At 40.8% G+C, this 14,512-nt stretch overlaps 1 protein-coding gene across 6 annotated transcripts in view; it reads left to right on the top strand.

Moving 5' to 3' along the window:
• raver2 (ribonucleoprotein, PTB-binding 2) overlaps positions 1-14,512 on the top strand; it is a 130,162-nt gene that overhangs the window by 34,944 nt on the left and 80,706 nt on the right. For all 6 annotated transcript variants that reach the window (XM_073063195.1, XM_073063194.1, XM_073063197.1 and 3 more), the window contains exon 3: positions 6,680-7,149. In XM_073063195.1, the coding sequence (XP_072919296.1) occupies positions 6,680-7,149 (470 nt within the window). The remainder of the gene's footprint in view (positions 1-6,679; positions 7,150-14,512) is intronic.

The raw sequence follows: 14,512 nt of genomic DNA, 5'->3' as shown, positions 1-14,512 counted from the left end.
AAGGTAAAAATAACTATGTGGGAGGTCCTTGTCAGAAATGGGGTTTTGGTGCAGCAAACTGAGTAAAGATGGGAAAGTTATTGGAAGGTATTCTAAGGGACCGGATATATATGTTTGGATAGACATGGACTAATTAAAGATAGTCAGCATGGCTTTGTGCATGGTAGGTTATGTCTAACCAATCTTGTAGAGTTTTTTTTTGAGGAAGTTACCTGGGGAGTGAATAAAGACAAGGCAGTGAATGTTGTCTATGTTGACTTTAGGAAAGCATTTGACAAGGTCCCACATGGGAGGCTGGTCAAGAAGGTTCAGTCGCTAGGCATTCAGGATGAGATATTAAACTGGATTGGACATTGGCGTTGTGGGAAAAGCCAGAGTGGCTGTAGAAGGTTTTCTCTCTGACTGGAGGCCTGTGACTAGTGGTGTGCCACAGGGATTGGGTGCCGGGCCCTTTGTAGTTTGTCATCTATATCAATGATCTGGATGATAATGTGGTTAACTGGATCTGCAGATTTGTGGATGACAGCAAGATTGGGGGTGTAGTGGACAGGGAGGAGGGCTATCATGGCTTGCAGAGGGATCTGCATCAGCTAGAAAAATGGACTGAAAAATGGCAGGTAGAATTTAATGCAGACAAGTACAAGGTGTTGCACTTAGGTAGGACCAACCAAGGTAGGTCTTGCACAGTGAGTAGTAGAATAGAGTGATCTGGGAATATAGGTACATAATTCTTTGACCGTAATGGGTAGTTAGGATCATAAAGAAAGCTTTTGGCACATTGGCCTTCATAAATCAATGAATCAATAAGTACAGAAGATGGGATGTTATATGGAAGTTGTATAAGACATTGGTGAGGCTTATTGTGTACACTTTTGCTCACCAACCTACAGGAATGATGTAAACAAGCTTGAAAGGGTGTAGTGAAAATTTACAAGGATATGGCTGGGTCTGGAGGACCTGAATTGTAAGGAAAGATTGAAGAGGGTAGGACTGTATTTGTTTAGAACTTAAAAAACTGAGAGGACATTTGATAGAAGTATTCAAAATTATGAAGGGTATAGATAGATAAATGCAAGCAGACTTTTGCCACTGAGGTTGTGTGGGACTGCAACTAGAGGTCATAAGTTAAGGATGAAGGGTAAGAAGTTTGATAAACATAAAGGGAAACCACTTCACTCAGAGGGTTGTGAGAGTGTGGAATGAGCTGTCAGCACCAGTGGTGCACATGAGTTTGACATTTAAGAAGAGTTTGGATAAGTACATGGATAGTAGCAATATGGAGGGCAGTGGTCCTGGTGCAGGTTGATGGGAGTAGGCAGTTTCAATGGTTTTGGCATGGACTAGATGGGCTGAAGGGCCTGTTTCTGCTGTACTTCTGTGACTATAATGGGTTTGGATGACAACTGCTGTGTGGTTGGGAAGGTTATGGGAAGTGGGTGATGTTTGAAAGGCAGTGGTAATTGTTAGAACTGGCTGAGATGGAGGTTATTTGGCAGATTAATAAGGGAGTAAGGGGAACTTAAGTGGAATTGTGGGTTGTGAAGGAGCTTCAGAATAAGTCATCATGGCACTTAAGTAAAGGACTTGGTCTTTGTCATGATGGAGGGTGTAGACTCCACAGCCTGAAACTGCTTGATCGTGTCTTTCAAATAACAAAGTTAACTTCACAAACACCTCCGCAGATGGCATGATTTGGAAAAGATATCTAGGGGTACATTTATTTAATCACAAACAAGAGAAAATCTGTAGATGCTGGAAATCCTAGTAACATACTGTTACGAACCCCGTAACCGGGTCACTTACCAGCAAAGATAGAGAGGTCCGTTGAAGTCTGATGATACTATTTTTAACAATATTTATTAGTAAAAATACACAAAAATAATATCAATGCATATATACAGATAATATACGTCGTCAATACTAAATCTAAAAGTGCGGGTATAATAATAATCAATAAGAAATAAGCTCTATCGTTGTCTAGGGGATAATGTATTGTCCGATGGAAATATAAAGTTCACTCAGTTCATGCAGGCTGCAGCTTTTGGGGACCGCTGGGTTGCAATGGTTGGAGAGAGAGAGAGATTTTTGGGAGAAAAACTTGCCGGCTTTCCTTTTATGATTTCGATCCGTCAGGAGTCCCGTTGATGTGGCCGTTCACTTGTGGCCTCTCCTTTAGCTAAGCCGTTCTTCCGTGGTGAGCCCACCAACCCAGGCAAGGGAGGACGCACACGAGCCCCCCACCGGCTGTCGCTATTAAACGCTGTCACGGGATTTCTAGCATTTCTCCTGGTGCGTCTAAAGGGGTTGTTCCCCAGACCCTCTTTTATCCTTACTCACGGGGTCTCAGATGTCAATCAGGTTGGGATGATGCAATCCCTCAACTAGCCCACTCTGGTCGTCCCCTGAGGGGCTTCAATGAATAGTACAGTACTCAATACACAATTCCGTCTCCAAGAGACAATAGCCGTTATCAATGGTTCCGTTTTCGCTGAGGCCAGGACACATTCCAAACCTTGTGGATTCTGCGTGTCTCTCTCTCATTTCCTGGGTCCCAGACCCAAATTAATAGCGATCTTGCAATTCTCAAAAAGGAGGGGGCGACTTTGTACCCTTCGGTCCCTTAGAGTTGCTGCACATTCATAACAATACACAAAATGCTGGAGGAACTCAGCAGGCCAGGCAGTATCTACAGAAAAGAGTACAGTTGACATTTCAGGGTGAGACCCTTCAGCATTTAACTTTCCTTTGTGGGTTAGCAAGTCAAATGATTAAAGAATCTAAAAGAAAAATTACATGCTTGATGAAACTTCCTTGGAGTCCACTTTTTTTTGTATGTTTTTTATTGAGATTGTGTTGTACAGTACAAAGTGATATATTGCACGATCCATTTTCTTGGCTATTGACTTCTCTTAAGATGGAAGTATAATATGATCACGAAGTTTGCAAAGCGTGTTTCTCTTTGGTAATAAAATTGCCAAAGAGATTACTAAAGAGATTGCCAATTTATGACAGAAGAGTTGAGAGTTTTGAGTGTTGAAGCTTTGGAGCTTTATTTTTCGAAGTGTGTTGGAAGCAAAGTTTTTGAATAATTTTTGAGTAAGTTTTTGATTAGAAAGTGGTGAAAGGTTACTGGGGTTTAATAATAATATAAAACTGAGGTTGCATCACAATAATCTTATTGAATAGCAGAGCAGACGTGAAAGTCCAAATAGTGTACTCATGCTATATATATTTGCGTGATCTTATAATTGGAGGAAGTGCAGAATTTCATTTTCAAGTCAGGATCTCAATATTTTGAACATTCTCCCCACCTATTAGTAGAGAAGTAGTTTCTTCATTTGCAATGAAACATCATACAACAATGCAGTAATACTGTTAGTATACTTTAAAATGCATTCCTCATGAAAGAACTTTTACCTGCCCCACACACACCCATCCCCACCACCAGTTACATTTCCCATTATGCTTGTGTTTTCTATATAAAACTAGTGCATGTGACTGAAGTGTTGTTTTGAACTTGACTGGTCAGCAATTTCTTTTGGACAATACTGACTTATTTCTGAATATCTTTATCAGAGTGCATGCGTGCTGATCTTTTGTGGTTTCTGTTTACACTAGGCAGTGCTGTGTAAGCTAAAAGCCCCAAATGGTGCAGCATTGCAAAGCATAAAAGGTGAGGTCAACCAATAAATGGTCTAGAATGTTGGGGCTCCTGTAACCTTGATAACAAGTACAATGGCTTAAATTTTCAGGATTTAAAAAAAAAATCACTTTATTTTCAACATACTTTCAGATATCCATTTAGATTTTATGTAATTTGAACAAATCTATTTAAATTGTGAAACTTGTAATTGCTCTTTAAAGTTTTATATGCACTTTTTTAATGGGACACTTGTAATTATTAATCTAGGGCATGTTGAATTTCATGTGATGATTAGTAATTAACCAGTTCAAAGTAAATTCATTATCAGAGTATGTATATGTCACCACATACTACCCTGAAATTAATTTTCTTGCAGGCATTCACAGTAGAACAAAGAAATACAATAGAATCAATGAAAAATTACACACAAACATACTAACAACCAATGTGCAAAAGAAAACAAACTGCAAATATGAAAAAAACCAATAATAATACATAAATAATACTGAGAACATGAGTTGTAAAGTCCTTGAAAGTGAGTCCATACGTTGTGAAATCAGTTCATGATTGAGGTGAGTAAAGCCTGATGGTTGAAAGGTATTAACGGTTCCTGATCCTGGTGATGTAAGATCTAAGTCTCTGTACCTCCTTCATGATGGCAGCAGCGAAAAAAGAGCATGGTGGATGCTGCTTTCTTGTGGCAATGCTCCTTGTCGATAATAATAATTTATTCGTAGAGCACTTTTCGTATAAATGATGTAGATCAAACTGCGTTACATGGGATAACATGCAAACATGAAAAATAAAGACAGATGTTAGTTAAAAGCAAAGTTAAATAAATAGGTTTTGAGCTGGCATTTAAGTATCAAATGAGTCTGCACCTCTTATAGTATTAGCTATTGAGTTCCATAGTTTCAATGGTTCTGTTTATTATCAAAAAATGTATACAATGGTGGCATCCGTTAGTTTCATGAGACCATGGATCTGTGCCTGAAAGGTTTCCAGGGCATAGGCCTGGGCAAGGTTTTATGGAAGACCGGCAGTTGCCCATACAAGTCTCCCCTCTCCACGCCACCAATGTTGTCTGAGGGAAGGGCAAGGGCCAATACAAATTGGCACCGGTGTCGTTGCAGGAGTTGCCAGAATAAGGTTGAAGGCAACGTCGGACTGCCTTAGGGACTCCAGCTCCCAATTTGTCCTCAGGGCTTACTCCTGAAGCCTTTCCCATGAGTGGTTATGGCCACAAGGCAGTGAAGGTTTGAAATCAGAGTTTTCCCTCTCTTCAATGGACTGCCTTCCCAGGCTGATGAGCTCCATCTACCCGAAGCACTGGTTTTAAGGTGCCAGGATCCACCTTCGCCCCTTCTCCTGTCAGTAGAAACAGTTCTGCTGAGCTTAGAGGCTAAGCAACACAAAAAGGCCAGGAGTTGGACTTGACTATTTGAGGCGCATGCCGTGAGGAGCACATTTAGGTAGTGGGAGCTTGTCCCCACTACCACTCCTCTGCTTGACAACCTTAGGATACAGTATACAGTATAGAACTTGAAATACTTGTCTTTGCAGACATCCACAAGAAACAGAAGAACCCCAAAAGAATGAATGACAGAAAAACATTAGAATCCTAAAGCCCCCTCTCCCCCTCCCCTGCACAAGCAGCAGAAAGCATCAACTTCCCCCTCCCCCTTCTGCCCATTTCAGCACAAAGCATCAGTGCCCACCACCCATCAAGTAAAAGTAAGGCACCCAAAGAGATGCCATGATCTGCAGTCAACAACAACTATTGTTTACCTGGTAGTTTTTTTGTAGACTTTTCCATTCTTGGGCACTGGTGTTTCCATACCAGGCCATGATGCAGCCCATCAGGATACTCTCCACTGTGCATCTATAAAAGTTTGTCAGCATTTTAAATTACATGCTGATTTATAGGACAAATTTATAGGAAAGTAGAGGCTCTGCCATGCTTTCTTTGTAATGGCAGTTTCGTGCTGCGTCCAGGACAGATCCTCTGAAATTATATCACCATGGAATTTAAAGTTACTGACTCTTTCCACCTCTGATCTTGACTCATGGATCACTTGTTTCTCCTCCTGTAGTAAATAGTCAGTTGTTTGAATTAGTAATTAGCTCTTTGATGTTGAGTGAGAATGTGACACCATTCAACTAGATTTTCATTCTCCCTCCTGTATGCTGATTCTTCACCATCTTTGATTCTTTGATTCAGCTGTAGATGCTGTGTAACCCACTGAGTTCCTATTGCACGTTGTTTGTTGCTCCACATTTCAACATCAGCAGTCTCTTGTGTCTTTATATTATCTTTAAACTTGTTAGACTGGTGGGACATAGCAGCCAGTTTTAACTGTGTGAAGCTAACAAAATAACCAATAGATGCTAATATGTAGTTTCCATTGCAGAAATTGTGAGAAGTATCTTTCATTCAACTTTCACTTTTGCTGATTATAATAGATGCTAGTCATTTTATGACTCACTACTTGGGAGTTACTGTTTTATTAAACTAAATCTTGTTCATCAAAGACAACAGATTTATCTAAAGTTGGCATGTAAGTAAATAATTAAGTAGTTAGGAATAACTGTTGGAGAACAAATTATTTTCTTGATCTGAGTAAAGAAAAGTTAATAGAACCTGATACTGGCTAAACAACTGGTTATGTTTGCAGACATTCATTGTTGAGTTTGTTCATAAATCAAAACACTCCACAATTCTTGTTTTGAAAACCACAGCTGCACAGTATTGTAATAAATGCCATCAAGAGGACATAAGATGGGTGTGGGGGAGAAAAAAACAATTACTAAGAGTAGAGAAAGAGGAAAGGAACTCTGCCTTCTATAAGAACAAAATTATGCACGGATATTGGCTTTTTGAATTTTGATAATACAGCGCTTGTTCGTATGCAGAGTTGTCCATAATTTGGACTTTTGTATCCCAGGGATGGTTTGTACCGTTGATGAAAAAACACACATTTAAAAAAAAAACATTCATTTCTTTATTTCCTAATTTACTGGGATTCTCTTTTTCAGCTTTTGTTACTTTGCTGAATGGAGAGCAAGCACAAGATGCCATTCACAAATTTCATAAGTCCAATTTCCAGGGAAGGGAGATATCTGTTCAGCTACAACCAACAGATAGCTTGCTTTGCATTACTCAGCTACCGCATTCTTATACAGAGCAACAGTTTGAGGAGTTGGTCCACCGCTATGGAAATATGGAGCGATGCTTCCTTGTTTATAGTGAGACTACTGGGCATTCTAAAGGCTATGGTTTTGTGGAATACATGAAGAAGGACTCTGCTGCTCGAGCTAAATCTGAACTTATGGGTAAACAGCTGGGATCTTGCATCCTGTATGTGCACTGGACAGATGTTGATCATCTGTCACCTGATTTCCTTCATTCAAAGTGCCTTTGCATTGGTAAAATTCCCCATGTGTACAAAGATGCAGAGGAACTAACACAACTCTTCTCTCAGATGTTTAAACCAGTTTTCTGTCAGGTATGTGGAATATGCTTTTGCAGCTTTTTTTATGACACAAATAGCAGTTTCTTGGTTCTCATTTGCTGCACTCTGAAATTTGCTTAATCCTAATGTTTCCTGCTCTTTTTGCCTGAATCATTTTTACTGTAAGGTTTTTTTTGCCTTTAAGTACTATAAGTTACGGATTTTGTTAAATATTACCCATTGCTTTTTTAGTGTTGTGTCGTCAATGTTGTTCCCAGTGTTTCCAAATGCTTCCTGAGTTTTCCTTCTTTCTTGACCATTACGATTATATTGAATTCCACTCTAAATGCAGTGCTTTCTATTCTTGTGAAGATTTGGATCAAGCCTTTGAAGTTCTCCCAGAAAGGTATCTGAAATAAGTGTTTGCAGATCTTTCATTTGTATTCACTCAAAATATGCTCTCCATACTTTTTTGACTACCTCCTGCCACTTCACTCATTTCCACAACTTATTGCTAAAATTGGAGAGTATGAAGAATATTTAAATAAAGAGTAACTTAGATTAATGTAGTTAGGATAAATGATTTTTAAAAAAATCTATCTTTCGTTACTGATACACTTATGCTGAAGATTTTTTAAGTGGCAGTAGCTTTTCATTGTACCTGATAGTATTGTGATTCACAATAAAGCTATTTAGATTTTGTTAAAACATAGTGCAACCCCACCTAATTCCAGCATGGAACACTAAATATTGACTTGAACATGATTTTTGTCTTATTTAGAATTTGGAATTGAAACAGCCATCTTTCTCGTCTGGACAGCTTAGTATTTTTAAATGGATTATTTATGTTATCTGAAGTAACTGAGCCCTCTTGGCTGCTTGTGTGATGCATGATCAAGAGACAAAATGCTGTAGGAACTCAGCAGGTTAGGCAGCGTCTGAGGAGGGAAATGAAAAGGCAACATTTTAGGCAGGGATACTTGATCAGGACTGGAAAGGAGAAGGTAGAAGCTACAAACAAAGATAGGGGGAAGGGAAGGAGGACAAGCTTGCAAGTAATACTATAGGTGAGTCCAGATGGGAGAGGAATGGTGGGTGGGGGAGGAGGGATGAAAGGGGATGATGTAAGATGCTTGGAGGTAATAGCTGTAGCTGTTGCTGGATGACCTACGGCTCATAGAGAGAATGAAAAGGTGACAGTTAAGAACTATGTGGAGGGGGGAGAGTGGGGGTTAGGCATTCCTAAGTTGCAGAAGGCAGGTAGCTGGGTGTCTGGGCAGAGGAGGAGTTCTAAAGGGAGGGTGAGCTGTCAGAAGTCATGGTACATATTGGTACCAACAACATAAGTAGGAAAAGGGATGAGATCCTGAAGAGATTATATAGGAAGCTAGATGGGAACCTGAAAAGCAGAACCTCAAGGGTAGTAACTCCTTGATTGCTCTCTCTGCCATGCACTAGTGGGAGAAGAATAAGGTGATTTGGCAGATGAATGTGTGATTGAGGAATTGGTACAGGGGACAGGATTTCAGATTTGTATTATTTGGATCTCTTTTGGTGAAGGTATGACCTGTACAAAAAGGATGTTTTGCATTTGAACATGAGGGAGACCAATATCCTTGCGGGCAGATTTGCTAGAGCTGTTAGGGAGGATTTAAACTGAATTGGCAGGGGTTTGGGAACCAGAGTGATAGTGCTGTAAATGAGACAGTTGGTTTACAGGTACAGTACTGTGCAAAGTCTTAGGCACCCTAGTTATATATATAACTAGGGTGCCCAAGACTTTTGCACAGTAATGTAGTCATTTTATGTATTACACTGACTGCTGGCATAAAAAAAGATTTATGACATGTAAGTAATGATGAACCTGATTCTGATATTTAGTCTCTAGTATGGACCGAGTGAGAAGAGGGCAAGGTGAGGGGAATCATTGTTGGGAATAGAGGAAGGGAGAGGGAAGCACCAGAGAGACATTCTATAATGATCAGTAAACCAATTGTTTTGAATCAAATGACCTTGCTTGGTGTTTCAAGGCTGGGTTGTATGCACACACAACCCCTCTGCCCCTGGCACCTGTCCCACACCCCTCAATGCTTCACCTTTGTCATTCACAAACTTGCTCCAGCCAGATTCACAAACTTGCTCCAGCCAGATTCACAAACTTGCTCCAGCCAGATTGACAAACTTGCTCCAGCCAGATTGACAAACTTGCTCCAGCCAGATTGACAAACTTGCTCCAGCCAGATTCACAAACTTGCTCCAGCCAGATTCACAAACTTGCTCCAGCCAGATTCACAAACTTGCTCCAGCCAGATTCACAAACTTGCTCCAGCCAGATTCACAAACTTGCTCCAGCCAGATTCACAAACTTGCTCCAGCCAGATTGACAAACTTGCTCCAGCCAGATTGACAAACTTGCTCCAGCCAGATTGACAAACTTGCTCCAGCCAGATTGACAAACTTGCTCCAGCCAGATTGACAAACTTGCTCCAGCCAGATTGACAAACTTGCTCCAGCCAGATTCACAAACTTGCTCCAGCCAGATTCACAAACTTGCTCCAGCCAGATTCACAAACTTGCTCCAGCCAGATTCACAAACTTGCTCTCCGCTCCACATGAACAAGTACAGTACTGTGCAAAAGTCTTAAGAACTTTAGTTGTACATAGGTGCCGAAGACTTTTGCTCAATACTACAGATGCAAGGTGTAGACAGACTGTGAGAAATGAGAGGCAGTTGATGGGGCAAAATTTAGCTAGGCATTTGATAGAGTTCCTCATGGTAGGCTCACACAGAAAGTCAGGAGGTATAAAATCTAGGAAAACTTGACTGTGTAGATTTAGAATTGGCTTGCCCTTAGAAAGCAAAGGGTGGTCATAGATGGAGTGTATTCTGCCTGGAGGTTGGTGACCACTGGTGTTCTGCAGGGATCTGTTCTGGGATTGCTTCGAAGAGGAAGTGGAAGGCTGGGTTATTAAGTTTGATGATGACATGAGGGTTGGAGTTGTGAATGGTATAAAAGGTTGCCACGAGTTACAATGGGGCATTGAGAGGATGCAGAGTTGGGCTAAGAAGTGGCAGATGGAGTTCAATCCAGAAAAGTGTGAAGTGATTCACTTTAGAAGGTCAAATTTGAAGGCAGAACTTTGGGTTAATGGCATACGTCTTAGCAGTGTGGAGGAACAGAGGGATCTTGGGGATTATGTCCATAGATCCCTCAGTAGTTCTGGGCAAATTGATAGGATGGTTAAGAAGGCATATTTTTTCCAGCAGTAGTCGGGGGATTGAGTTCAGGAGCTGTGAGGTAATGTTGCTGCTCTTATAAAATCCTGGGTAGATGACACTTGGAATATTGTGATCAGTTCTGGTCACCTCATTATAGGAAAGACGTGGGAGCTTTGAAGAGGGTGCAGAGGAGATATACCAGGATGCTATCTGGAATAGAGAGTATGTCTTAAAAGGGTAGTGCTTTTCTATTTAGAGCAAAGGAAGAGGGGCATAATTTTAAAGAGACTGGAGGAAAATATAGTGGGGGGGGGGTGGCTATCAGAGGTAAGTTATTTTATACAGAGTGGTGAGTGCAAGGAATGTGCTGCCAGGGTGGTAGTAGAGGCAGATACATTAGGAATATTTAAGAACTCTCAGATAAATATGGATGATAGAAAAAGTGAAGAGCTATGTAGTTAGGTTGATCTACGAGTAGGTTTAAAAAGTCAGCACATCTTGGGCTGAAGGATGTGTGTGTGACATGCTGTAATCTTATAATGTTCTATGTTCTAATAACCTGCTTCTGGCTTCATCATGGCAGTAAGGAGGCTGTGGACAGATATGTCATTGTGGGAATGGGAGGTGAAATTGAAGTAGCTGAGCTTTAGGAGATCCTGGCTCTTGAGGTAGATGGAGCAATTGGTTTGACAAAGCTATCTCCTAATCTGCATCAGGTCTCAGCAATGTAGAGGAGGCCATACAGGTAGCACTAGATTAAATAAGTTACACTGACAGGCTTGCTGGTGAAGTGCCATTTCACCTGGAAGGACTGTTCCTCCTTCCCTTTCTCCTCTCACATGGACTCTCCTATTCCCTGCAAGCTTGTGCTTCTCCCACTTTTTATTCTATCTTTTGCCTTTTCTTTTCCAGTCTGATCAAGGATCTTGGCTCAAAGCATAGATTGTTCATTTCCCTCCACAGTTGCTGCCTGACCTGTTGAATTCCTCTAGCATTTTGAGTGTGTTGCTCAAAATTAACTACATCTGCATCTCTTGTCTCTGCGTGATGTATAATATTAAAATTGTAGTATTTTTATGAAGCTATCTTTTAAATATTTTGCCAAATCTTTAGAAAACACCTCTGTTTCATATTCCTGGTAATTTACTTTGGAAAATCTGCTGGTTTTAGATATCTCACAAACTGAGTTTTTGTTTTTATTGCTTCAGTGTTACACTGTATATTGAGTAAAACAGTTCAAAGTTGTCAATGGCCATTTCATTGGGTTTTCAATAAGTGGATTCCATTTAATTGAGACATTCTGGGACCAGTGCATTTTAGCCCCAATTAGCCAAAGTTTCATGGAAATGGTAAAAATGGTATATTTTTAAAAAAGACAAATTGCTATTTAATTGAGTAACAAATTATGTATTTAAATGAAGTACAGAACAAATTAGAACTCTATCAATACTACTACAGTACTATAAAATTATGTATTAGTTTGTAATAGTTATCAGCAGAGGAATTAATCCAGTGTATACTGCCATGTTCTTTTGATTGACTGTGAATGAACAAAATCAGCACAGACTCCTAGTGTAAATAATGGACTGTCTTCATACAATGCTTTCAATGTTTACATCTTCCAAATCTTTATTTTCATTGTAATATTCAAGATGACTGTTGATCCCTTCAAATTCTTCATAGTTCCTAACCTGAAGTAGAGAAATCATTTCATTTACATTCGCAACCATTCCAATCTGGAATTCTTGAAACTTCAGTGAGCAAAACAGTTCTGGATTGTCTTGCTGCTTATTTCTCAGCAACTATCAGTGACAAAAATCACTGCCTTTTGAACACAATTAGTTGCATCTGATGCTATTTAAAAACTGTTTTCTCCATGGTGTCTAATGGCCATGCAAGTGCACATGACTGAAGCAGTTTGGCAATGGTCTCCTATTCCACTTGAGCAGTATAGTGTCCTGAATAGCCGAAGGGAATCCCAGCTAATTTCTCGATTAGTTTTTGTTCTTTAAGAGTTGATGAGGCACGACTACGCAGGCAGTGGACGTCAGTGCGTTAGACTGGCGGGAAGAATTTAAAAAGGAGACAGCCTTATAGATTCTGGAACGGTGCAATAGTGGTTGTCGTGATGGGAGATTTTAATTTCCCCAATATTGATTGGCATTTCCCTAGAGCAAGGGGTTTAGATGGGGTGGAGTTTGTTAGGTGTGTTCAGGAAGGTTTCCTGACACAGTATGTAGATAAGTCTACAAGAAGAGAGGCTGCACTTGATCTGGTATTGGGAAATGAACCTGGTCAGGTGTCAGGTTTCTCAGTGGGAGAGCATTTTGGAGATAGTGATCACAATTCTATCTCCTTTACCTTAGCATTGGAGAGGGATAGGAACAGACAAGTTAGGAAAGTGTTTAATTGGAGTAAGGGGAAATATGAGGCTATCAGACAGGAATTTGTAAGCATAAATTGGGAACAGATGGTCTCAGAAAGGTACAGCAGAAATGTGGCAAATGTTTAGGGGAAATTTGCGTGGTGTTCTGCATGGGTACATTCCAGTGAGGTAGGGAAAGGATGGTAGGGTACAAGAACCGTGGTGTACAAAGGCAATTGAAAATCTAGTTGAGAAGAAAAGAAAAGCTTACAAAAGGTTCAAAAAACTAGGTAATGATAGAGATCTAGAAAATTATAAGGCTAGCAGGAAGGAGCTTAAGAATGAAATTAGGAGGGCTAGAAGGTTGCATGAGAAGGCCTTGGTGAGCAGGATTAAGGAAAACTCCAAGGCATTCTACAAGTATATGAAGAGCAAGAGGATAAGACATGGGAGAATAGGACCAATCAAGTGTGACAGTGGAAAAGTGTGTCTGGAACCGGAGGAGGTAGCAGAGGTACTTAATGAATACTTTGCTACAGTATTCACTATGGAAAAGGACCTTGGCAACTGTAGGGATGACTTACAGTGGACTGAAAAGCTTGAGCATATAAACATTAAGAAAGAGGATGTGTTGGAGCTTTTAGAAAGCATCAAGTTGAATGAGTCACTGGGACCAGACAAGATATACCCCAGGCTACTGTGGGAAGCGAGGGAAGAGATTGCTGAGCCTCTGGCAATAATCTTTGTATCATCAACGGGGATGGGAGAGGTTATGGAGGATTGGAGGGTTGCAGATGTTCTTCCTTTATTCAAGAAAGGGAGTAGAGATAGCCCAGGAAATTATAAACCAGTGAATCTTACTTCAGTGGTTGGTAGCATGGCTTTGTAAAAGGCAGGTCATGCCTTAAGAGATTGATTGAAGTTTTTGAGGATGTGTCTAAACACGATGATGAAGGTACCCCATGCAAGACTTATTGAGAAAGTAAGGAGGCATGGGATCCAAGGGGACCTTGCCTTGTGGATCCAAAACTGGCTTGCCCACAGAAGGCAAAGGGTGTAGACAGGTCATATTCTGCATGGAGGTCGGTGACCAGTAATATGCCTCAGGGATCTGTTCTGGGACCCCTTAGTGATTTTTATAAATGACCTGGATGAGGAAGTGGAGGGATGGGTTCGTAAATTTGCTGATGACACAAAAGTCAGGGGGTTTGTGGATAGTGTGGAGGGCTGTCAGAGGTTACAGCGGGACATCGTTAGGATGCAAATCTGGGCTGAGAAGTGGCAGATGGAGTTCAATCCAGATAAGTATGAAGTGGTTCATTTTGGTAGGTCAAATATGATGGCAGAATGTAGTATTAATGGTAAGACTCTTGACAGTGTGAAGGATCAGAGAGATCTTGGGGTCCGAGTCCATAGGCCACTCAAAGCTGCTGTGCAGGTTGACTGTGTGGTTAAGAAGGCATATGGTGCATTGGCTTTCATCAACCATGGGATTGAATTCAAGAGCCGAGAGGTAATGTTACAGCTATATAGGACCCTGGTCAGACCCCACTTGGAGTACTGTGCTCAGTTCTGGTCACCTCACCACAGGAAGGATGTGGAGACTATAGAAAAGGTGCAGAGGTGATTTACAAGGATGTTGCCTGGATTGGGGAGCATGCCTTTTGAGAATAGGTTGAATGAACTCGGCCTTTTCTCCTTGGAGCAAAGGAGGATGAGAGGTGACCTGGTAGAGGTATATATGATGATGAGTGGCATTGATGATGTGGATAGTCAGAGGCTTTTTCGCAGGGCTGAAATGGCTAACTCGAGAGTGCACAGTTTTAAGGTGC

This window comes from Hemitrygon akajei, chromosome 12, assembly GCF_048418815.1.
Source record: "Hemitrygon akajei chromosome 12, sHemAka1.3, whole genome shotgun sequence".
NCBI classification, from domain to species: domain Eukaryota; kingdom Metazoa; phylum Chordata; class Chondrichthyes; order Myliobatiformes; family Dasyatidae; genus Hemitrygon; species Hemitrygon akajei.
This window is presented reverse-complemented; position numbering and strand designations above follow the sequence as displayed.